This window comes from Calypte anna, chromosome 7 (assembly GCF_003957555.1).
Source record: "Calypte anna isolate BGI_N300 chromosome 7, bCalAnn1_v1.p, whole genome shotgun sequence".
Taxonomy (NCBI): Eukaryota; Metazoa; Chordata; class Aves; order Apodiformes; family Trochilidae; genus Calypte; species Calypte anna.
In genome coordinates, this window is record NC_044253.1 from 27491193 (window position 1) to 27516520 (window position 25328).

General features: G+C 41.1%; 1 protein-coding gene across 1 annotated transcript in view; it reads right to left on the reverse strand.

Annotated features, from left to right (window-relative positions):
* IQCA1 (IQ motif containing with AAA domain 1) overlaps nt 1-25328 on the reverse strand; it is a 140169-nt gene that overhangs the window by 45182 nt on the left and 69659 nt on the right. Inside the window, exons 11-16 of the mRNA XM_030454667.1 lie at nt 19538-19644; nt 19222-19326; nt 14955-15007; nt 11961-12043; nt 9215-9322; nt 5678-5877 (exon numbers count right to left, since the gene is read on the reverse strand). Coding sequence (XP_030310527.1) covers nt 5678-5877; nt 9215-9322; nt 11961-12043; nt 14955-15007; nt 19222-19326; nt 19538-19644 — 656 coding nt within the window. The remainder of the gene's footprint in view (nt 1-5677; nt 5878-9214; nt 9323-11960; nt 12044-14954; nt 15008-19221; nt 19327-19537; nt 19645-25328) is intronic.

The window sequence follows — 25328 nt, forward strand, 5'->3', positions numbered from 1 at the left end:
GCTCTGGTGGCTCACCGAGGCTTGATTTGCTCTTCAGAAAAATTGTGAAAAAACCCCCCATGTTTCCTATCCTGCTGTCTGTCAGCATTTATCAAAGATCCAAAATTTTTGAAAGATTTGGTTTAAACTTTTCAGACCTGTGAGCCAGAATTTAACAGTTAAAACTGCTGTGCTTGACAATCAAACCCTGGATTCTTGCAGGGGATATGTGCACAAGATGCCTCTAAACTTGAAGGCTTTAATAGAATGTTTCTGAAAGACCCAAGACTAGGATTTCTGGAACCTCAATTTGCTGCTGCTCAGTCCTCTCTAGCCTATATTTACAGCTGATATTCTTGCTAAAACCTGCTATTAGCCCTTATCTATGGGAGCCTCACCAGGCAAATACACCATTGTTAAAGTCATGATGTCCTGGGTTCTGGTTTGTTAGAAAGTAACTCTAAATACTGTCTTCCAACAGGATGAATTTAATTTTTTGGCATTACAATAATACAGTGTAAAGCTGCTTTGCCACAGAAATAACACTATTTGAGCACTGGTGATATTTAACGTTTCAAGGGTCAAGGTTTCCAGTAGGCTGAGCTGCACCAAGGTAAAAAAATAATTCTGAGATGACAGGAAAAAAGGCTGATTGTACTGAAACCAAATTCCAGCTGTAACGGAGTCTTGTGTGGCGTGGAAAATGTTAGATATGCTGAGACTTCTGTCAGTGGATGACAGTGAACTGTACCTGGTTCTTCTTGTCTGAAGGGACAATGTGGCACAGGTTACAAATAAATGAGCCTGATTCATCAATTTTTTTTTTTTTTTCTTTTTTTTGCACTGACAGACTTCAAAATTATGTTGCCTCCTGGGGTTATATAGTTTTATTTTAAACTCCATTGTATTCCTTTTTGGTATAACACTCTAGTAGTCCCCTCTGACCTGCTAAATAGCATAACCCAATAACCTGATAAGAGTCCCCTAACAGTGATGGTGTTGAAATATTTCTGCAGCTTGCTGCTCTGGGAAGCCTCTTGTTGAGGAGAGATGGCTGCAGAGCACACACAGAGTTGTTGATATGCATATATGCCTTCTGGCATGCTATTTCCTCTTGGCCACCTCTTTGCTAACCTTTTAGCCTGGTCAGTATTGCTCTATTAACCTTTCCCCACGGATGGCTTTCTGTACAATGTGCTTTCTGTGTGCTGCTGTGGCCCTGGTGAAGGGCCTGTATGGGGCTGTCTCCCTCTGGTAGTGATTAACCTGCTAGCTGGTAATGGAAGTCCTGTGCTTGTCACTCTTCTTGCCTTGGAGTTCAGCCTTGTGAACTACCCCCATTTTTACACTTCAGTGTTGCAGAGTCTGTGCCTTCTGTCTTCTCTTCTTGATCCTCCCTGCGTTTGCTTTTGTTTCACCTTCGCTATCATCCCTTGCATCTCTTTGATAAGCCAAGATCTTGGTTGGCAGAAGGTGGCAGAGAGCTCAAGCAGGCTCAAAGCAAGGAAAGTGTGGCTTAGCTGAAATATTCAAGCATGTTCTGGTTTACGTGAACCTTCGCCTTGAAGGATGATTTTTGTTTCAGGGACTGATGGGAAGTGCTTCTATATTAGAGACAGATCCTCTTTTCACTCTGAGGCTGATCTGGCAGGCTTTGGGGTGTCTTTTTGGGGAACACAAGTGCTCAGGCTTGCTGTTTGCAGCTTCTTTCAATCGTTTTCTTACTCAACATTAATCTTTCCTACATTTCCTTTGAATAGGCAGATTGAGATGTTGGTGTTTTCCTGTTATGGTATGAGAAGTAATTTCCTCCTTATTACATTTAAAGTGCCTGCTTTGAGTAACAGACAAGACTCTCATTTGGATCAGGGTTTGTATGTCTCTTGCAAGTCTCTTCCCCAAAATGAGGGGAAAAAGAAAAAAGAATTTGGCTCTTGCATCTGAAACAAATTAAGGTTACATTTTTTCCAATGCTATTCAGTTGTTTAGGGTGTCTCCCAGAAACAACTGCCAGCAGCCAACACCCAGTTTTGAACAAAAACTTTCCTTATGGTCATTTTATGCTTTCAAGAGTTTCTTTTCATTACAGAAACTCTGATAGCAGTTTCCAGATGTGATAGGTAATTAAAAGGTTACTTCACCTTTATCACAGAGCACCATTACTTTTTATTTACTAAATCTTGTTGTTTAACAATGGTTACATGGATCATAAAATAGGAAAAAATGTCATGTTTCCTGTCATTCTCCTGTGAGTGGCAGGTCTGTATTCTGTTTGACTAACTGTGTATAAAGGCACACGTGGAAAGCTGGAGTACAAAGCTTGCTTGATGTGAGACAACTGCAACACCAGTTGCTGTTGGCAATGTCTGATTATGGAGAAATGGTGAATCTTTTGGTGATCTTATGCATGAAAGGCACTTTAATAAGGTGTACTATGGCATGCCAGATAATAGACCAAGTGCTATGATTATTAAATACTACACATCAGCTGCAGGACACCATTCACTTTGATAGCTTGCATGTGCCACACTATAGTGTAGTCTAAACATAATCCAAATGTGTTTACATAAGAATTTTTTTACTATGGTGAAGAAAAAGCCACTTCTTTTTGGGCAAATATCAGTGTATTTGGACAGATACCATTGCTTCCTTTTATTAAGGAATTTGCATTGTATGCTGCCCTTGTGTTTGCTTCAGCTTGGGCAATAGTAGATTCCTGCAAATCGGGTTATCATGGAATGGTTTGGGTCAGAAGGGGCCTTAAAGATCATCTAATACCAACCCCCCTGCATGGGCAGGGACACCTTTCACTACACCAGGTTGCTCCAAGCCCCATCCAACCTGACCTTCAACACTTCCAAGGAAGGGCCGGCTACAACCTCCTTGGGCAACCTGTACCAGTGTCTCACCACCCTCAAATTAAAGAGTTTTTTCCTAAGGTCTAACCTAAATCTCCCCTCTTCAAGTTCTAAACCATTTTCCCTTGTCCTCTTGCTACAAACCCATGTAAAAATCCCTACCCCAGCTTTCTTGTAGGCCCCCTTCAGATATTGGAAAGTCACTATAAGGTCACCTCAGAGCCTCCTTTTCTCCAGGCTGAACAACCCCAATTTCTTTAGCCTGTCCTCATAGGGGAGGTGCTCCACCCCCCTGATCATTTTAGTGGCTCAAATGATCAAAAATTATTGAAAGGTCCTTATCCCTGGTACCTTGTGAAGCTGTTTTCCTAATGTATTAACAGTTTCCCTTGTTGCATCCTGTCTACTGCTTCTTGTCCTACAGCTGTGCACCTCTGGAAAAAGAGTAGCTCTGTTCTCTGTACCAGGCTTGTAACAGGGTGGTACCCACTGGACACAAGAGCCTGTTGTGGTCCTATAGGTGCCAAATAGAGGGGAATAATTATTTCCTTTAAGTGGCTGGCAATACTCTTGCTGATACAGGCCAAAATGTGGCTGACCCTGCTGTTGACTACTGTTCAACTTGCTGTTCTCAAGAACCCCCTGTGCTCTCCTGCAAAGCTACAGGTTGACCCTCACTGTGCTGGTGCATGGAATTCCTCCATCCCAGGTGCAGGAGCACTGGATATTGTAAAGAAGCAGCAACTGATGGCAGGACAAACAGGGGATATCTGGGGCAGGGACTTGAGAGTTACCAGAGACAGGGAAAATGAGGCATGCTGTCAGGCCCAAAGAAAGGAGGGTTGTAACTGCAGAGGTGAAAGCTTGAGGGGATGGAGTATTTGTTTTCAACTTGGCTCTGAGAACCTATAGAATCTGTGTCAATATCATCAGCAGACTGGACAAACCAGTGACTTGGTGACAGGTACAGAAGGTGGCAGGGAGGGAGGTGAAAAAACTGAAAGAATCAGTGAAAGTGAAACAGTGGAAACTGTGAAAACAGTGGACTGAATGATGCCAAGACAAGCAGATGCTGTCACCATGAACTCACAAAGGAATGAGCACACAGATGAAGTATCCCTTGGAAAGAGATACTCCATGCTGTGCCATTTACTCTTGCATTAGAGGAGCAGAGTTTGAAGCATTACTGCTCTTACAGCTAAAACAAGTTGCTTTTTGATAAACAAGAGCCTGGACAGCCCTTATGCCATGTGACTGACCATGAACAACTTCCATCATGGGAATTCATGGAGGTTCACTGAAGTGCCATTGTTTTTTTCTATAAGAACAGAACTTCTCAAGTAGAGAAGCAAGCTTGAGCTGCTCTCCTCATTTTGGAGGAGGTGCTGGATAACATTTGTTCTTAAGTAATCTGGAAAAATGTATTTTTATATACCAACATCTAGGCTTATATATGTATATACATAATGTGTATATATATTCTTATGTATCTAGTGTGTATAGGTATGCACACACTTCTGAAAATACATGTTCCAGTTAATGTGTGTATTTTATACATATGTATACAAAAGAATCTTGGTACCTTTGGCTCCCTTCTCCTGTGTTTAAAGGCCTTGTGCTCTAGCACAAGATGATGGGAAGGAGGGGGTGTGTGCTGTGCCAGCAGCCAGACGTGTGCTCTGCTGCTGCTGAGGGCAGAGAAACAGAGTGGAGAAAGGTGAAATGTGGAGAGCAGAGGGAAGGTTTGTTCAGTCTGATGGCACCAGCTTTTGTCAGGGTGTCCTAGATCCAGTGTTAGCACAACAACATCAAAGATGTGTCACCACAGCACCCTCATCTCACCTTAGGCACTGCTCTGACCGGCAAGAAATGGGGTCCTTGGGGACTGCTTTGCTTTTAACTGAGAAACCTATATTTTCTGAGCCTGTCACAAAACCTGCTATAATATTGGATTTAATAAAATACATCTAATAAATCCTAGGGAAGGCAAATTCAAATTTAGCCTTTTAATAGGCCTCTGGCACTGGAAGAATAGTGCATTTGGCTTTTTCTAGTGTATGTGCTGTATGGGTTGTGGTATTTTTGTTGTTGTTTTGGTTAGGTTTGGGTTTTGTTTGTTTGTTTTTAATTTATGGGTGTTTTGTTGGGAAATGTTTATCAGCTTCCTTCCTTAGCAGAAATGCTGAGGACTTAAACTGTGAAAGAAATCCTGCCAGGATAGTATCTTTTTTTAAAAAGGATTTGGGATATATTTTTCACAGTTTATATGCCTTCTTTTTTTTCCAGACTTCTCATACATTTCTGTTAATGTAATCCTGAACTACAATCCTGTAGTAAATGTAATCCTAAATTCCCTTTTTTGAAAAGATAGCTCATAGGTGATCAGAGAGTAGTATAGGGGAGGATGAGTTTACAGCAACAGCCCGAGAGTGGAAATATTTTACCACCCCAATCTATGCTGCACAGCAAACGTTCTTGACTAATGTGTGTATAGCCAGAATTTTCTGTATCTATGATGCTTTTCACATTCAAGGTAACACAAATCTTGCACCAATGTTAATGTGAAAAATCTGGCTACTAAGACTGATTCCTCAAGGGGCATTAAATGCTCTACAGTGGGGCACACACTGCCTGTCAACAAATGATTTTGAAAACTCAAAAGCAGGGTGGGAATTTCAAATTGGGCTGGCAGTCCTTTGGACCTTGGGTAGCTTTGCCTTTATATGATCAGTGTGTATGTTCCCTGATACAGAAGAACTAAAATTCAGTTCCCTGTCTGTTCCACAAAAAGAAGTGAGGAACCTAACCAACTTTGTAGAGAAGTGCACACAAGACAGTACCTTGAGGACCATGTGAAGCATCATTACCAGTTCACTCTTGCTTGGGTATTTCCCAGCAATGTTGGAAGCAGACAAGTTGAAGAGGTTGGCTCCTGTTTCTGTGCAGATGGCATGGACAAACATTTTCTTTCCAACACCTGCAGGTCCTGCTAGTAACAAGGCTTTCACCAAAGGAGCCTTCTCATGGACTGTTTGGGAACCTGTAAAAGTCAGTTGGCACTATTACTGCTTTCACTTATGTCTGCCATAAAGGTAATGGAACAGTTCTTTCTTTTTACTTCACCATGAGTAATTTAAAATGTGAATTCATTGGTTCCTTCATATGACACAAGTGCTATCGAGTTCAATTCTGTATAACCAGAGCTGTGTGTGTACCACATTTAAGTTAACATCCCTGTTTGTAGAGAAAAACCCACCCTTATTTGTACTTTCTGATAGGCAAACTTCAGGTGTCAATCTATGTGAGTTAAAAGAGCAGTAATCCATTTCTAAGTTTTGATGACAGACTCAAGGTAAGAGCACTGCAAGGGAACTGCTGCTGGTGGCTGTATCCAGACAAGCCTGGTGGCTGCCTTCCCTGGGCTCTCAGGCAGAGTTAGAGGTGTACCTGGGGCTTTAAGCTCTGTATCTGTTGTCAGAGCAGGTCCTCACTTGCTGCAATTGGACAAGGGTCTGGATTCTTGTTGCATGTAGGACTAACAGAATTCTTTCCTCCTGCTGTCTGAAATGCCACTTTGCAGCTTCCTTGTATTTACAGAACATGAACAACTGATGGGACTATCTCTTAAAGCTGCGTTTGTCAGTGATTTCAAAACCAGACGTTACCACGTGGTTTATTTTTCTTTCCTTTAACTTCTGTATGCACCTCCCTTTTTTTTAATCTTCCTTCAGTAATTTTTACTCTTTTACTGCTATTACTCCTTTTCAGTGAGTGTTAGAGACTCTGTTTGTCAGCTTAGGTCACTCTGCTCCAGAATCTTGCACTGCTCTGTATGAGCCAGCTGAGTGTAGTGTTAGATTATCTAGAGAGGAGCCAATGTTTTTCCCCAGTCTGGAACACGGCAGTTGCATGTTGAAGAGCAGGTACCATGTATTTCCTAGGAGAAGGAGGATCCTTTTCTGTTCCCTTCCTTTTATTAGGATGAGCCATTGCACATACCAGGGTTGCTATGTGTTGCTTGCTCTGCTAGCAGCATGGTCTGCTCAGTGTTTCTAAATCTGTCTCTATGGCAGCTGCAGGTAAATTCATTCCCATCACCTGGGAAAGCCTAGCAGGAATGCTTGTGTTGTGGAAATGGAATCACAGAGAGAGATTTAGGTGGTTGATGGTGATGGAATTTGTTTTCCCCATAATTCTGGCACTGTATGAATTAGGTACAGGTGAAATGCTAGAGGTGGAAGTAGTAGGAAATGTCAAATGCTTTTACCTGTACCCCCTGGCAGTGCAGTAACATCGCTGCCTCAGAGCCTGAAGAAAACACCCTGTGTCAGTGGTGGTGGTTGCTACAAAGTCAGACTTGAAAATCTGTGTGAACATCCACTGCTTTTGAAGGGCTTTGAGACTTGTATCTGTCATGTATGGGCTAGTGGGGGAATCTGGCCCCACAGTCATGGGCTGCAGAGGGAGCCTATGGCTTCACCTGGAAAAGTTCTCTTGGTTAAGGGGGACAGCTAGGTAAGAAAAGTATTTAAAAACAAATCCACTCAGGCTGCTTATCTGTGTGCTAATGGTTTAGTGCCCCAAATAAACGACAATGAACTGAATGCTAAGATGAATGCCACTATTTTAGCACTGTGCAGGATGTAGTGAAGTTGTCAGCCACCCAGACTTTATTAATATTTGGTCATTCCATACTAATCTATTACTATTACACACAGATTTATTATGAGGGGAGCCGCAGACTCCTCTGTGGTTAAAGATGAAGTATATCTACTATTATTCCTCCTTTCAGCTGCTTATAATTTCTCAATGCCATTTAAGCTGGAGCTTGCCTTGCCATTAGGTGTCTATTTAGAGAAAAACCTTCACTTCTGCATATACACAGTTATATAATGGCTAACTCATTTTGAGACCAATTAAGTAAAATGTCATCCATAACATATCAGCCAAAAGGTGCACATTCCTGTGCCTTTCTTTTGGCTCATACAATATCTTTCTTTTAAACTCAAAGGCATTTTTCAAACTGCTATTGCAAATATTCTTTGTTTGTTTAACTAGTCCACAGTCTCTTTTCCCTAGAATTTTTGCCAGCTGTACAAATGGCAGAAAATTTATGGGTTCTCTTTCCTCCTGCCTTCGGGCTCTCCTGGGGCTTGATTTGACTAGATTAGATGGTGCTAAAACATAATGTTGGAGGAGTTATCTGATATGTGAAATACCACACTGCAGTCAATGCAGACAGGGATAACTGCTGAGCTCTCCACAGCTGATTACAGTCAATCCCTGAGGGTTTCCCCAAAACCTGCTGTGAGTGTTGTAGAGGAGAAGAGCTCCATTTAGGTTGAAGGGGGGGATACTGTTAGCATCCTGTTTGTTAACCTGATGGAGCTGTGGGGCAGCAGGAGCATTCTTTCTACCCAAAACTCAAATGATGCAGACTTGTTCTCTGCTGCTCTGAGCTCTCTTATGCCACATGGAGCCTACTCTGGGGACAGTGGAGGCTGGGGAATGCCCAAGGAGAGCCACAGGACACGTATGTGTAGAATGGGACAAGTGTTTATCTTTCTGGAAGGTGTGTGAAGGGGAGGGAAAAGCAGAAGCTCTGTGTCAGCTTTGTTCCCTTTGCCAGAATGGGAGACAGGGAGATGTCAGCTATTTTTCCCTACAAAAGGGATGAGTGTAGAGTGACACAGCCTGGGGGAGGATATGCCTAGTTAAAATCTCCCCCAGATCCAATGAGGAATGGAAAAGGATGCAAGCAAAGTATGAGCCAGAGGCCCCTGAGAAAGGCACTTCTTGAAGTTAAGGAAAGTTTGCCTTAATGAAATTCCCAAGTAAAATAAGGGATAGATTTTACATTAAAAGCAAACATCACAACTCCGCAAAGCCTTATTAGATATTGCCTAAGTCTGGCATTAAAACTGCAAGAGCACTTTAAAAGTCTTCTCTCTGATGTACAAAATTTATTCAGACTAATTCTTTAAACGATTGCATTGTTTAGTACTGACTAACATTAGCCAGCTTGTAAAAGGTAAATTGCAACCTTAGCCCTTCCCTTAACTTGATTAATTTTGATCACTGGAGCTTGTTTTAGCTATTATCTTTCCCATGTGATTTCCTTTTATGTGCTGCCATTCACAAACAGTTACCATGCAAACAGAGATGGTATGGAAATGCAATACCTGACAATGGCATGGTGCAGGCTCTCTTAAAATGATATGGTCTTCATTTAGAAGGCTTAATGAAAAACAATTATACTGCAAAATGCTTTAGATTACGATTAATCAAGCCCTGTCAAAGCCAGTAAAAATGCATGTTACTGACAGGAAGCAAAGCCATCATATTCTGCCCTTGAGTAATTTCTGCTATGCTCTTACCTAATGGCAATATTCCATACAGGGCTATTAGCTGCCTGACATCTGTGGCAGAGGGCACTGACTCTTTCCTCAGCTGAAGACTTGTGGACCCCAGATAGCTGTAGTCGCCTGTAGGAAGGAAGCGTGGGCTTAATAAATGTGACACTGCATTATTATAAAATGCATAACTCAAGTAATGAAAAACTACCCTAGAAATCAATATGATGTGTTCACAGTAAATGCAGTACAGTCAGGGGACTCAAATAGGGCAACACTGTTATGGAATGTGGCCCTGAAAAGTTTGAAGAGTGAAGCAGAAAGGAAAATGCAGTTTAAGGCACTGTGGGCTTTTCCCTTCCTGCCTGTGGCAGGCACTCAGCAGAGCAGCCCCTCTCCAGTAACCTCTTGAAGGAACTTTGTGGAGAAGAATCATTAGTAGCACCATAAATCACACTTCTGGCAAAGGATTTCAAGATTTGGGATTTGTAGGGCTGGAATCCCAGTGAACCATGCTCAATCAAAAGGATTTAAAAAAGGGGGGAAAGACATTTTAACCAACTTGCCCCTTGGCTGCATCCCATCCTGAGCTTCTCACTATGTCAGACATTTAAGTGGGTTACCTAATTTGGTTGCACTCTTTGCTTTGCACTTCACCTTTTCCCTGTTGTTCAAAAACCCATCCACAAAATAACTCAAGAAAACTAAATAATTCCTGACATGAACCAATTTTGCCTCAGCTCTTGTTACAGAGCCCTAATCGTGTTGCTTGTCCTGTTGAAGTCCATATACAAGACATGTTGGAGAGCAAAGATCCAGAAGGATGGACCACAAGCAAGAAGCCTAGTAGTTACAATGTACTCAATGCTTATTTTTTTAGTGTAAAAGACAGGTAATTTTGGGGAATGTTATTGGAAAGTAATAGTATATTATGTTTTACTGGACATAAAAAGGGGGAGCACACAGAGCTCTGGTGGAGCAAAGGTGAATTAGCAGTGGTTAAGGGAAAAAATGGAGTTGTAATTTGAGGGGCAAAAAGGCAGATGAGCCCTGGTGCAAGTGCTCCCTTCTCTCTGAAGAATAAAATTAATTTCAGGTTTTATCTTTTATTTAAGGAGAAATCAAAGAACTGGATAGAAATTAATCTTCACAGATTTAATTAGAAGGCATCAAAGGGTTTAATTGCAACTGAACATAAATCACAGTGGATATTCTCAGACTAATTTAGATAAGGTCACCAAGAAAATTAGTTCAGTGATGTCAGTTTGTCATAGAGAGGGGACATTTCAGGGCCTGTGTAGTGTAATTCCACTCTGTCCTTTCCCCAGGAACTGGGAGTAAGTGACCTTCCTTAGACTTCAGCCCTGCAAGAGCAGAGCAGATGAGGACTTATTTTTATGCAGGCTCTGACTTGGAACCTTAAAGGGGGAGGCATTTTGGTATTTAAGAAAAAAAGGTGCAAATCCTAGGGAAATTTTAAATGCTTTCTGTATCTTGTTTGGCAACTCGAAAAGCATGACTGAGCTCTGATGCTGGCTTTGACAGCATGGGTCACTTCCCTGCTCCTGGGTCCGCAGGGGCTGGAGCCTGTGCTGGCAGCCAGAGGGCCTTGGGATGGGTGTGGGTGAATAGTGCTGGAGTCTCTTGTGCCCAATGTCTCTTGTGCTGGGCAGTGAATATTGCTGGGGTACCTTGGAGCAGCCAGGGTGTTGCTTTCTGCTGCAGAGGAGCCAAGGCTTCAAACCTCAGGGTTCAGGGATAACCCAAAGCCAGCTCAACCTGCTTGTGAGTTGGTTGGTAGGAGCTGTTATTGTCCACTGTGCTTTAAGAACCTCTGTGGTGTGAATGTCTGTTGGACAGAAGTGACCTGGATGGTGCTGGTTGGGTGAATGAAGGAATAATGAAAATCTTCTATTACTTGATCTTTAATGAGCATAAAATGGACAGAATACTTATTTCAGCTTTCAACAGAGTGGGCAAAGACTCTGAAGGCAGTAACTGGTGCTTCTAAAAGTTTATGTAAACATGGCCTTTAGAGATGATGTAGGAGAATTCAGCTTTTCTGGCTCAGATACATTCTCTACCAACAGCCAGTGGCATTGTGGAGTCTGGATGTCTGCAAAATCAAGTAACAGTGGCCTCTGAAAGAGTTAAATCTTGGGGTTTGTGCTCTGTGTAGAGTATAGGCAAGTGTGTCTGACTGCAGCTGCAGAAACTGGGCAAGAGGTTCTGAAATGCAGAACCAGGCAGAGATGCATCTTACTCAAACCAAAGGCCAAATATGCCTCAAAGCACTGCTCAAGGTTCACAGGCAGTCAGACAGGGTGGAGGTACAGGGGTGAATCTTTGCTGAATGAACAAATGCTGAAGATCTGATTTTTCCTGTGCTCTGGGAAATATTCTGGATTGACTATGACCTCTAGACCCACAGACTTGCCCTGTCTTGCCAGTGCTCCTTTGAGGATGTCCTGGTTCCACCTCAGGGTAGCTTGTGATATCCAAAAGCATTCAAGGCTTCCCAGCTAAGCACCAGCTTTACAAACAGGACCTGGTTTCAGTAGCAGAAGTGAAAGGTAGTAAACACCCTGCAGAAACAGACTTGCTTTGCAAACGTGGCTTTTAAAGTCAACTCTGGAAGTCTTGCAAGTGAGTTGAACTCACTTGAACTCTTGAACTCACTCTTGACTGGAAACAGGGGCCAGTGAACATTGAATGGCTGGAGGTTTGGTTAGATTAGACACTGCATTAGCTGTAAAAAAGTGTACTTTACCAACATAATCGGAGATATTCACAGTCTTGGCTTTCATTAGTAATCCTTCTTTCGCTAGTTCCTCGTAGAGAGAATCAATGGTCCTGCAGACAAGAGACATTACTCAGAATTTCTAGGACACTAACTTGCAGCTCAGTCCTTCAATAACTGAACTAGCTTGAGAGTTATTTATGTTTCCTCTGCTTTATATATGTATTTTGTAGCTCAGAGGTAAAGGTGATTGGTGCCATCAATATGAAATCAATAAGGACCATTTTCTGTGTTATGGCAAGGAATCTGATTATTTCACACATGGCATGGCTCCCTCTCACAGTGATGCTGTTACCAATTTCCAGGTGATGCAAGATCAGTTATGACTTGTATAAGCATTCATTCATTAATATCAATTACTGGGGAATTATTTTTAAATTATACAATAATAGCAATCATAACACTACTATGCCTATTAATTTAGCTCTCCAATTAGTAGTAATTCATTAATCCTTCTTGAAATGTATTCTGTTTGCAAGAGACAGCCTCATCTCATCAGGAACATACTGGGATGACTCCATCAGAGTAACCAGTAGCCCAGCTGCTGAAGTGTTAGGGTGATGCTGGCCAAAGGAGGGTAGGACTGGGAGAAAAACATACCCTGGAAACTGGGGCATGACTTCTCCAGTGGAACAGTTGCTTCCTATATCCATTAGTGGTGGGAAATAGCTCTCAGTAATTGAGGATTTAATGCACAGATTTGTTTTTGGATTTCCATTGGTGTGGATGTTCTCCTTACTCATTCTTTTAGAGCTCTATCTGAATATTTATTTCAATTACATTGGTGGCACTAAGTTCTACAGGTTGAAGCTGCTTTAAGGGTTACATAAAATTAATAAGCCTAATGGAAATTCTTGTTGTATTGTTAGCATCAACAATACTGATTTGAACCTTTTTATACCTTCCACTGTTAGTGCATTTCTCAAGTCCTCTTCCTTCAATATGTGATCTTTTTTGTCTTTGTCACTTATCTTAGTAGGGATGTTCTGGTATGGCTCCAGTAAAAATATTTAATAGCAACTCCCAGGTGGTTAATAAAAACTATATATATAATTTGAAGTCTGCAGCCTTTTTCCATTTCAGCTTCCAAGTTTTCTTAGAAATGCAGTGTTAGTGGCACAATTAATATAGAAGTATATAACATATTATATAATATATAATAATATATATTAATAACATATTAATATATATTGATAATATTAATATATAATATATATATAATATAAAATATATAAAATATATATAATTTATATTATATATAATTATTATAGAAGTAGTAATAAACAAATATTTAAGGTACTTTCAACAATTTGATTTTGCCACTCTGGCTCTTGCCTTCCTTCTCAGTAATTTTATGCTGAGCATGCATCATAAACCAAGCAGAAGGCACAAAAGGACCAACCTGACAGCTGGGAGAATGACTTCTACTCTTCCTGTCTTATTTTCACTGTGTGAGCTTAATGATGCATGCCCTGAGTCTCCTCCAAGTAAGTGTGATGTGACTGGGCTCTATTTACTGAAGTTCCATGTGGTCCCTCTACCACACCAAAACAGAGATGAACCTGAGCTTTTCTTGGTTATTTCTCAAATGCTTCTTCCCTGCTCAACAGGGAAGAGTAAAGTGTTGGAGCCAAAATGCCACAAGCTCTGATTAAAAGCCAGCTCCTAAAAAGTTTGTGTTCTTAAAAGGCTGTATGGTATATTAAGTTTATATGTAAGAAGCAGGTATGTGCAAGAGCAATTTTAAAAGTATAGCACCCATATTAGACTTTGGCACTGTTCTTGTAAGAGAGGTTATACTGTGTTATAATCCCCAAGCTTTTATTTCAAAGATTTGTTCAGAGAAGTGCTTTACTTTAAATCAGATAAAGAGATTGCTGGCTGACTGTATACTCTAGCACCCAAATGATCTCATCCAGGTCTTGGTGTGCCTGTCTTGTACAGATGGATTCATGGGGTGAATCCCATGTGCTTCCTCCTGCAGTGACTGAGTCTGTCTGAGTTTGTCTCCATGCTGTCCTCCAGCCTTTATCTCTTGGGAGCTGGGGCTGCTCCTGTACCACTGCTGGGTCAGCAGGCCCCAGTGTGGGTATCTCTATGGAAGTGTCTGTGTTACCTGGATAGGTGAAAAATGTCTGGATGCTCAGTCAGTGCATGACAAGCTGACTGAAGATGTAATGCCAAAAGGAAGAAATCCTCTCATATCCTCCAAATTAAAGTGAGGGTGCTTAAAAGAGCAAAGGTACACAAGAAATTGCTATGACTGCCACAACTCTTATTGATATATAAGACTGATTTATGACCTGGATATTATACTTCAGGCATGAAGTGTGATTTATAGACAGAGGTCTGTCTGCAGCCTCCCTTATCAGGCTTCAGCTGGGATGGAAAATGTAACAGTCAACAAAACTGGCAGGTGCTTCTGCACTGGCAGAGGATGGGAAGGAGACAAAGGGGACCAATATCCTGAAGAAATGTTACACGGCCTTAGCTTTGCATCCTGGAATCAACCTGAAGTTACTGAACACTGGCCTCAGTGGTGTGTTGTTGTAGAATGGGGATTTTAATTTGTATGCACTGGTGAAGATGGAGAAAAACAAAGTCTGTGCTCTGTAGCATTGAAGGAGTGTTTTGTTGTCCTGTTATTTGTGGTACTGCAAACCCCTCAGTCAGGAAGGGGCAGTGGGAAGGCTGTAGGATTCACTGGGAATGCAAAAAAAAAATTTCAGCTAAAGTGTATGAGCCTAAATTTTGTAAAACACTTTTTTGTCATCTAGACTTTTAATGGGTATTTATGGCCATCAGTAAAGAGGTTTTATGAATTGCACAGTTCCTGATGCTGGTAAGTGTAGCAGTTTTGGTGCTTCCTGTATAATTGAAAACTAATATTGTTGATAGCACATCTAATGCAAAGAGGGTGCAGTCTCATTGCCTGAATCTCAGTTAAACAGGCCCTTTCTTTACCTGTCAGGAGTTAGATCTTCCTCCAGCTGAGATATCTTTTTCTTCCCTTTTCCCTTTTTGCCCTAAGGACCACAGAAAAAGACAGGAATTAGTAACCTTAGTACAGATACAGATATTGGAATGTACTGAAGCAAAGTGAGGGCCAGAAGAGCAAATGTTTTAGTGTTTGGATGTGGCTGTTGTTACTGAAGGAATCCAAAAGGAAAAATCATACCCTTGAATGCTCTGAGGGAAGGAAGTTGTGTCCCCATTTATAAAAGCACAGGAGATGTTCTCATTTATAAGTGCCTCACCAAGACACAGAAAAAGTGAAGCTCTCCTGGGCTGAGGAGCTGTATCCAATATGCAGATCATGCAGATCCTGTGGCAGGTGCTTCTGACCTGGACTCTGCATGAAGTAACCTGTTGGCTGCTGCTTCCTTCTAGAATCCATCTGCTGAGGGAGCCTGGATATGTGACTTGCAGCTGGAACCTCCCAAGTGAGTGCCCAAGAGAGCCATACTTCAAAGCAATCAATCCTGGACCTTGCATAGAAAACAATCCCAGGGTCATTTGTCCCAAGAGAAAACTCTTCTCTCCTTCCTTTTTGGAGCAGGAGTGGGTATGGCCTTTCCCCAGGAGGGAAGCAGGAAGGAAAAGGGTGTGAGGTCCAAGTAGCTGCTGCAGTGACCATTCATGCTTTTTTTATGTTGGGGTGAAATACATAAGCAGCTTCCTTAAGGGTCACACAGGGTGCTTACAGCTAGATGAGGAACCCAACCCTCCTGAGTCTCTGGGAAGCCTCCTGACCATTAGACATCCTTCTGCCTTCTCTTTCTTACAGTCTCAGGGGAGAAGTTTGAACAAGTCAGAAAAAACATGACCTGCTCTTGATAGTTTATATTACATATTTGTAAAGGGTGAGTGTCAGCAGGATGGAGCCAGGCTCTTCTCAGTCATGTCCAATGATAGGACAAAGAGCAATGAGTGCAAGCTGGAGCACAGAAGGTTCTGTATAAAGGAAAACCTTTTTCACTGTGAAGGTGACAGAGCACTGGAACAGGCTGCCCAGTGAGGTTGTGGAATCTCTTCTTCTGAAGACATTCTGTAGCCCCTTCAGGGATTGGCAGGTTACTATGTGTCCTCAGAGCTTTCTCTTCTCCAGGCTGAAAAACCCCAACTCTCTCACCCTGTCTTCATAGCAGAGCTGCTCCAGCCCTCTGAGCATCCTTGTGGCCCTCCCCTGGATTCATTCCAAGAGCTCCATGTCCTTCCTGTGTTGGGGACTCCAGAACTGGACACATTTTATGCCCCTGAAAATTACAGCCTTCAAATCCAAGGCTCTGTGGCAAAAGTTCAGCTGATAAAACAGGCTGAACAACATCTCAGAGCATGGAGGCTGAGTCTGGCATCCTCCAGCCTAGGTTTTGGAAAGTACGCACCTGGGAAGTAAGGGTCAGAATCAACTAAAAGGGAGCTCTCCCATGGCTCCCAAACAGAGAGTTGACCATATGCAGGGGGATGGATGCATCTCATTGCAGGGAAGTGGTAAGAGGCTGCCCAGTGCCTCAGGTAAATAACAGCAAATGAATGCTGACAGGTGGAGTCCTGGTTCCTATCCTCAGCATGAGAATAATATCATTAACAGCCTCAGAAACAGAGATTCCAGCTATGGCATGTTTCATCTCAGGACTTTGATGAACAAGACCTGATGAGAGAACTGAGATCTGTGCCTCAAAGGATAGCAGTGTGGCTTTTTGCATATCAGGTACAATCTAATGAGTTTAGGTATTTCCAGACCACCCAAATGGTCTGGAGACCCATTTGTAAGGTGAAAAGCAGTTTATCCTTCCATTCAAAAGGATTCTTCCATAAAGGTGGCAAATGGGTTTTTTATCTGAGGGGCTGCAAAGAGCAATTCTTGATAGGGTTAAGTGTCAGCTTTTAGTATTAAGTGGTATTTGAAGGTTTGGGAGCAAGTGATAAAGTTGAGCCAAGAAAGTATGGTGCATGGAAATAAAGGAGTGGCCTACACATATGCTTGGAATTGTTACATTTTGTTAATCAAAGACCTGAGCCATCTGAAACATTGACTGGGAAGAGGAAATTAGTTTACTAATTACTTTCCCTTTGGGGTTCAATTGCAAAATGTCCTCAGAGGATTCCCCACAGAGATGGAGACTTCCAAACAGGATTTCAAACTCAAATTATTTCCTATGGGTCAAGTAGACTTTTTTTCTATATGGACTTGCAAAATTTTAAAAATTTTTTCAGAGTTGTAAGCTACTTATCCTAAGGTGCAATTTGAAAAGGCAGAGGAAAAGGCCCTAGTTCTACTGTGGTGTCTTCCTCCAAAGAAAGTAGAAGAAATTCCTCCTTACAAGAGAGGGGAGGCCAAATGTGGCATTGTGAACTGGGGGTAACTGCCCCTAGACAGAAAAGAATTCCCTGAAGAATGTTCAGTCCTCTTGAAAATGCTTTTCACTGCAGCATATATATGCATATATATATATATACACACACACACATATATAGATATATAAAGATTTACATCATGCTTCAGACATGTTTGGCTACAATGATAATTCAAACCTAGTTACTAGGTTGCATGGGACTTAGGATGTGGTAACACACAGCTTGAAAAAAGCAGAGCATTTTTGCTAAGTAACAGATAAGCTGCTTCCAAAACTTTCGAGCTCATATTATTCTTGTCATATTGGCCAGATTTTCATAAAGCAGATCTGAAGTCTGTGTGAGCAGGTATATACACACTGTGTTGGTTTATGGACTGAGATATTTGTGCAAATGCTAATTAGAAAAAGCCTTTCTCAGTCCTGATTGGATATTTCAAATAGTTTTGCACAAGGAATATGTGCTTGAGTAAAACTTGACACCTCCTTCCATCCCACACCCCTAAAATAGAAATTGTTTTTTAGAGAAATTTTTTAGGGAACTTGGATTATTTAATTAGACCTTTGGAATTCCCCCTCTCCTCCTCCCCATCATTCTCTCAGGCAACTGGCACAGCTTGGGAAAACAAAAGTTAAAATAACCTCCCTCCTCCCGTAAGTATTCCAACACTACATTGAAGTAACAAAACTACCCCTAACATGAAGCTTTCTAATTTCAATGTGACATCTTGAAGCAAGATTTTGAGCAGCTGATCTGAATGCATCTGCCCAGAGCAGTTTTGGGGAGACTGTTGCAATATTTTCTCTGGGAATCTTAAGCCACACTGTTTGTGAAACTTTAGCAATCCAAGTGGTATCAGTTTTCAGAGTCACTCCAGTCTTGCATTATTAAACTGCCTCTGCACCATTGTCAGGTGAAAGAGTATTTTTAAAGATAATTTTGAGAAGCAGTACTGCCACAGCAAGTATTTGCATGCTAAAGGCATTATAGAAATGAAATACAACATGAGATTATGGTTAACTATTTGCCCTGAGGATTTTAAGTAGATCTGCTGATGGACTAGTAGGGTCTGTAAGCTTTGAGTCATTTTGCACTGACATGATCTATAGTACAAATGCCTGGGTAAGTCATTCTAGGAACCACAAGCTGTGGAATTCTGCATATGGTAATGCTGTTAAACTAGATGTGAACATGCTGTGTGCTTTGTTTCAGTGGGTAACACACATTAAAGTAATGTATGTCTTTAAGTGTTTAACATGCTTAAATAAACATAGCTTAATCACAAGTTCCCAAACCCTTCAAATGTAAGCAGTAAAGTAGCTCAGCAATGTGTACCTGGCTGTACATGCCCCATGTGTTGTTAGGGATTCATGAAATGCTACGCCAAGACATTCAGAGTGCATTTTTTGGATGTACAGTTCTGAAACACATTAACTAGTCCTCATTTAGAAGGAAAACAGCCAGCAGCTGGAAAACCTGATGGCTCTCAGATCCATGTCTTCCCTGGAAGACTCTATTAATCTGATCCTAACATCTTAAAAAGAGGGACTGCTTGGATTTTCCTGTTTGACTGGATCAGAGGATTGCCAGAGGATGTCTATGCCTCTTGAAAATCTGATCTATCTTGTAATCATTTATCTCTGGAATGCTTCAACTCACTCTAAGCAGTATTTATAAAGGTTAAGGAATAATAACATCTAAAGGAAAAGGCCTTGCAAACAGTCGCAGGTGAATAGAATTTTTTAAAGGTTTCTGACTTATGATTCAGTAAATGCTTAAAGGAACTATTTTGGTAATGGTGTCTATGAGGCTAGGGCTTGTGCTGAACACTTCTGTACCTGGAAACAGAACTGATAGTTAGACTGAATCCTCTCACCTTGCTGCCCTTTTGGCCTTTGCTTCCTTTTTTTGGCTTGTCAGTCTTCTCTCCATCCACAGCCAGTCTGAGATTTTCCAATTTCTTTTGTATCAATTCACCAACCTATCCAGACACACACAGTTGAATCTTTCAGTCTTCAGTTTTGCCAACACACCTCAGACAAATGTTCAGCTAACCAAGTGTTAAAGCAAAGAACAGAGAGCAGGGACTCTGGGAGGAGGTAAGGTCTATGCCAGGGCCAATTTTTATGGCAACAGAGAGAGATACACAGACAATGCCCATTATTAGTGTCCTCTCCCTATTGTAATCACACCTGCTCTCTGAGCTCTTCTTCCACATCTTCCTTTTTCTCTTCTTTGATCAGCTCTGGGTCATGATCCTGGAGAAAATCCCATCTCTCGTCTCTGTTCTGCAAAAAGACTATTATCCAAAAGAAAGAAAGGGGAAAAGAGTTACAGAAGCCATTGCTTTCTCCAACTGCTTCTGGAAGCAAAAAATAGGTAGTTGTAGGCAGCTTTTATTAAATTATTAGCTATATGAAAATAGCAGGCTCTAGAGACCTGTACCAAGTTCAGAGACACGTTGTGCTAGGATCTGTAAAACTTGAGGTTAACTTTTTTTGGTTTTTTTGCCTTGGGCTGTAAATCGGTCTCAGATTTCAGGGGGATAATGGGATGTGAAGGGTGTAATTTTCTGCTTGTAAAGCTGAATGCCTGAGTGTCGCTCACCTTCCAGAGCACAGCATCAGTCAGACCATATTGTGCCTGATGTTAGCATTTTTCTAACATTTCTTGTTTTCTCTGCTTACCAGCATCATGCTTAAATATTGACCATGAAGAAGTCAAAGATGACTTCTGTTGTGAGGAGTGTGCCCTCTGGGCATGATTCCTGGCTGGCATAACACAGGCCTGGGAACCAAAGGTGGATGTTTAATTTAAACCAGGAAGCTTTCCTTGTTCTCTCCTGCTCAGTTATACCCAAACCCAGGTTAAAGCTGCTGCAAGGTTGTGACTGAGCCTTCACAGCAATTCCTGTGACATCTAATTATGGACCTGGAATAGGCACAAAAGCCTGCACTGAGCACATGGAAATGGGAGGGAGAAGAGAGTGAGGCTGACAGCAGTAACCTGCATCCATCTGACATACAGCCACACAGAGCCTAGGGAGTTGAAGTCTTTTCCAGAAAGATACAAGGTCCACCTGATATAGCACATTTGGTTTTTAGTGTTGGGTAAAAGACAGATAATGAGGCCAGAGGCCAGGAAGAAAACAAGCTTGTGAAAACTAATGATCAAAACCCACCTGTTTTCCATAAAGAAGATCATCTTGAAGTGCAGTTGTTTGTTTGTTGAGGCAAGCTGCAATTCGCTCTTTAGAAAGAAAACTAAATGAAGTCTGGCAGCTTCAGTGCATATCTGAATTCTCTGCTACAAGCAAAAGGTACCTTTCCTAATCGAAATACCTCTCTTCTTGCTATGTGTTTTTGAGCTAATTTAAAGGACAATTAGCAACTTTCATTTCCTTGCATTTTAAGCCCTGTGAGTATCTCTATAAATTACAGCTAATCTCCTGCAATGTGTGCTAATTCAGCTTCCAGATGATTTTAAATGACAGCTTTCCACTTTAAGACATAGGTTCCTTTATGAAGCTGCTTTGTACAGGGTACCCACTGCTATTTCTAAGGCACTGTAATTTCAGTAAAGGTTCCACAGCAGTCATAGGAGACCATTCAAGTTTTAGAGCAGTTAATATAACACTGGCTGCTATTTCCACACCCTAGAATTTTTCAGTCCAATTATGTGCATAGCATTTGCAGCTTTACACACAGGGAATAGCTCTATGCAGATGAGTAGTCTTTATTTCATAACTGAAAAAGGTAGATTTGGAGAAGGACAGTGGGTTATTTGGTGATGAGGCAAGAAACTCAAAGGTATAGACACTAATTTTTAAAAACTATTTGTGGGTAATCAGATGGCATGAGAGATGCCACATAATATTTCAAAAGGAAAAGCTAATTTGCCCTAGGTAAAAGGTAGTCCCTCCAGGGTCACTAGCCTGGAATTTCATCCCTGGGGAAAGGGAATATTACATGGCAGTTATGTGAATTTTAAAACACTTTCTTGACTGGGTCAAAAGGTTGCAAGTGCTATGTTTTCACAGGACTACCACATTTTAGATATTTATTTTTCATAGACATCCATAGATTTTTATTCTATTTGGTTCTTTTTGTTTGTTTGTTTGTTCATAATTGTTTGTTGTAATTTTATAAATCAGTGATTACTATCCACTAAAGGCAAACCAGTGACAGCCCTCACAGCTTAGGCAGCTTCCTTTGCCTGTCAACAAGTTTTCAAAGTGCTGTATTAGCCACTAGGTTAGAGGTCCCTAACTTTAGAAGGGTAGACATAGGATACTAGCTTATTCTTTTATAGATCAACAAAATGTTTGAAAGTAATTTTTAAAGTAAGGTCAGGAGGCTAAGGATGTTTGTTACCTTGTCACTGACTTGTCAAAATAGTCTGATATTTTGTTACAGACAGGGTCATCCAGCTATAGGAGCATGTGTGTGTACCTGGTACAATTCATATCACTTCTTCCAAAATAGTGCATGTTCATCTCTGGGTTATTTTATAGGTTATTTACCTATCTACTCCAGGACTAAAAAGACTGCCCAGTCTGCTAATGTGACTTCTAGCATCACCATCTCAGTAGTGTTAAGCTTTCATTCTACAGACTGGTTAAACCCAATATATTTGAATTTCAGATAGCAGCTCATGACTAATAACAAATACAATGACATGAAACATGAAGCTTTTCTTAAAATAACTACTTTCAAACTGCTGGCCAAAAGTTGTTAAACTTTTGAAGGCTGGTTAAAAAATACAGTGTCAACACATCTTAAGGTTTGGCCCATGGGGTATGTTGAACTCAGATATCTTCTGCAGCACTAAGCAAATCAAGTATTAACTGGCCACTGTATGACAGGGGAAATAGCACATTGCTGCCTCTTAGCACAGCACAGCAGAAATAAAATCCAGGAAGATGAGGGTAATGATTCAGACTTGCTCACATTTGCTCTACATAAACTCCTGCTATTCCAGAGTAAAAGGAGATGTCACCCAGAAACTGGCTGTTTCCAACAAGAGTAGATAAGCATTGTAAATAAGGCTTGGGCAGTGTATTTTAGCAGCTAGCAAAACTGTCAAATACAGTTTTTGGAAAACAAAATTCTTGTCAATTCCAGTAAAGTTTGGAAAGCAGTTATAGCTTGGTAGACAGAGGGGGGAAACTGAAGTGGAAATGCTTAGATCTATGAAAATTGATCTACATAGTTTTAAATATTTAAAGTAACCTAGGAACGAAGCAACTCATTTCAGGCAAGGGAAAGACTTTCTTAACTGTAAATGTTGGTGGGGGTGGGTGCAGTGTGACAAAATAAAAATGTTTGGTCAACTATCCTTTAGATAAACTTCAGACACATACATTAGGGCTCTTAAAATTATTCCATTGTAGGCATCTGATCTGTAGGCTTCCTTAATCAAGATCCCTTCATAAAATACATGAAACTGTTTACACTGTTCTGTTCAGAAGTTGTTTTAGATTTGATTCTGGAGGCCTTGAAAAGAATGACCTTAACCATGGCCAGATGAAAAGTTAAAATTGTTCTCAATAACTATCAGGCATTATTGTGTTCAAGTGTGTACTGCAATAAAAAGCATAAAATGCTTGTGAATGAAGCAGGGCAAATTAGCAGCTGTTTACAAAATATGGTGTAGAATTGCCTTGGTTCACTTGAAGACAAAAATAAAACAAAACAGAAATACAACACGTGAAGCTCAACTGAAGAGCTGTAGACTCTTAACTGTGTACTGGAGAGAACTGCAGTTATTCTTTGAAGCTGGCAGGAGAGCTCTTTCCACTCTGAGGATTTCTGGTTGTGTTCTGTGCAGAAAATGGTTCAGCACATGATTACAGTGTTACCTGCAAGTGCTGGCAGTACATAATGGGAAGACAGAGGGACTCACACTGCCTGACTATAGACATCTGATTCAAGTGCCTGGATAGGAGCAGAGGCTGCACAGACAGTTAATCGGCTGCTGAGTTGCCCTTGGGAGGGCTCCTGAGGCATACAGGAATACAACACCCCAAATTCAGTGCTCATCTTCATGTAAAAAGTTAGCAGGAGTAACCCCAAAGTTAGCAGGAGTAACCCCTTCTTTCAAAGGTCAAAGGAGGTACCTTGTTAGCAATGGCAGTCCTGGTGTTCAGATGCAGTTTGGGTGATGAACACCCAAAGCTCTCATAAACCTCTCAAACCCCAGCCTCTCCTAAGCTCCCTGATTTGTTATTATTTGAGATAGTTGAGAAATTTGGGAGTTTCTATTCCTATTTTACTAACATATTGACCTCTGTAGTGACCTCTGAATCTCTTACTAGCAGAGTGTTCCATGAGGAGCATCGGAGAGCATTAGAGATGCTCCTCATGGAACTACACTGCTCTACACTGCTCCTTCAGTGCCCTTGGGACTTGCCAGGTGGGAAACATTGGTCTTGCTATTGCTGGTCTCTGGTTGCAAGGTGCTGTTTTGTTCTGAGTGCATAGGAAAGCACAAAAAATGTTCTTGGGCAGTTAAAAGAAGGAATATGGATGAATTTAATCCTTATCTAAAACTCTCGACTTCAGTGGGGTTGTGATGTAGCATTTCTGAGTAGTCTGGGACAACTGAACTGCTTTATGATTTACAGTATGTAAGAAAATCCTAATTGTTAGAAATCAGAAGTCAGGCAAAACTGGACTGATGTGTATTTAGCAAGTAAGTTGTACACTTCCTTCTCTCCAGAAAATCCAAACTAGTCAGAAAATTGGATGCCATTAATTTGTCAGCAGGAGGGAGTAATGGAGATTTTTCATCTCAGGAATTTCAGCAAGCCACTAACTCTGCAGAATGGGGAGCAGAAATTATATTTTTAATAATGATTTGGGGATATAGTATGAATACAGCAAAAAACCCCCAAACCTAGCCAACAAAATAACCCCCCAAGACAAACAAAAACCCAAGCAAAAACCAATCAACCAAACAAACAAAAAAAAAACCAAAAAAAAAAAACCCCACTCATCACAACTGAGGACTTTGATCAGGCACAGAGTACAACTGAGGAATTTAATTTGGCTTGTCTGACTTTTGGAGTCCCATCATGTTGTTTTCTTCAGCTCATGGGGTAGGTGCTCCTTTCCATGTCAAACTTCACATGGTTTCCATGCTCATTTCTAGGCCCAGCACATGGGATTGAGAACTGACTTGTGCATGTAGGGAACACTCTGAGGGCAAGAGATTAGGTGATAGACAAAGACACCAAGTATAGAGGAGAGGGCAGAAGAGAGATGGTAAAAACATGATGTCCTTTTGCAAAAAACATTTTTTTAAATCTAGCAAATCACCATCTTTGAATGTTTTCTCCAAGTGAAAGCAGAGCCAGTCTCCTAGCTGCAACTTTGAGTTATGTTTTTTGGGGAAAAAAACATGTTTTTTGAGTTGCACACACTGTGAGGCAAATATATTCATAGTCCAGCAGCATTGCTAATGCCCCTGATTGAAAAGGAGATCCTCATATTACTAGATGTAACCAAAAATAATATCATTAGACTCTGTAGATCTACAGAGATGTACACATTAAACTGTGTAGGTGAATGAATCCATGGACATGTACCATGAATGAGAGGAAGACCAGAAAAAGAGCTACAGGAACATGAAAACATTGGTGCTGATCTACAGTGCAGTGGTTTTGAATTATCTGCTATTCAGATGTCATTTTAGTTGCCCTCAAGATCCAAGAAAGTCCCTGCATGAACATTAAAGCACTTTGGTTCTAGTTTGGCCAATTTCACTTAGACAGAAATGTACTTTCCTTACAATTAGCTTGGTGATTCTGAGAGACTCTTAAGACTTAAAATTTATGAGAGACTCCCTTCCTAAATAGCTTTTTACCTAATGTCCTAATTTCTTTAATGCTCCATAGTTTGGGCAGCTACCCAGCTTGACCTTATAGAAATGACATTCAGATTAAGCTGAATTAGAACATTCCAGCTGTAATTGTTATCTTTT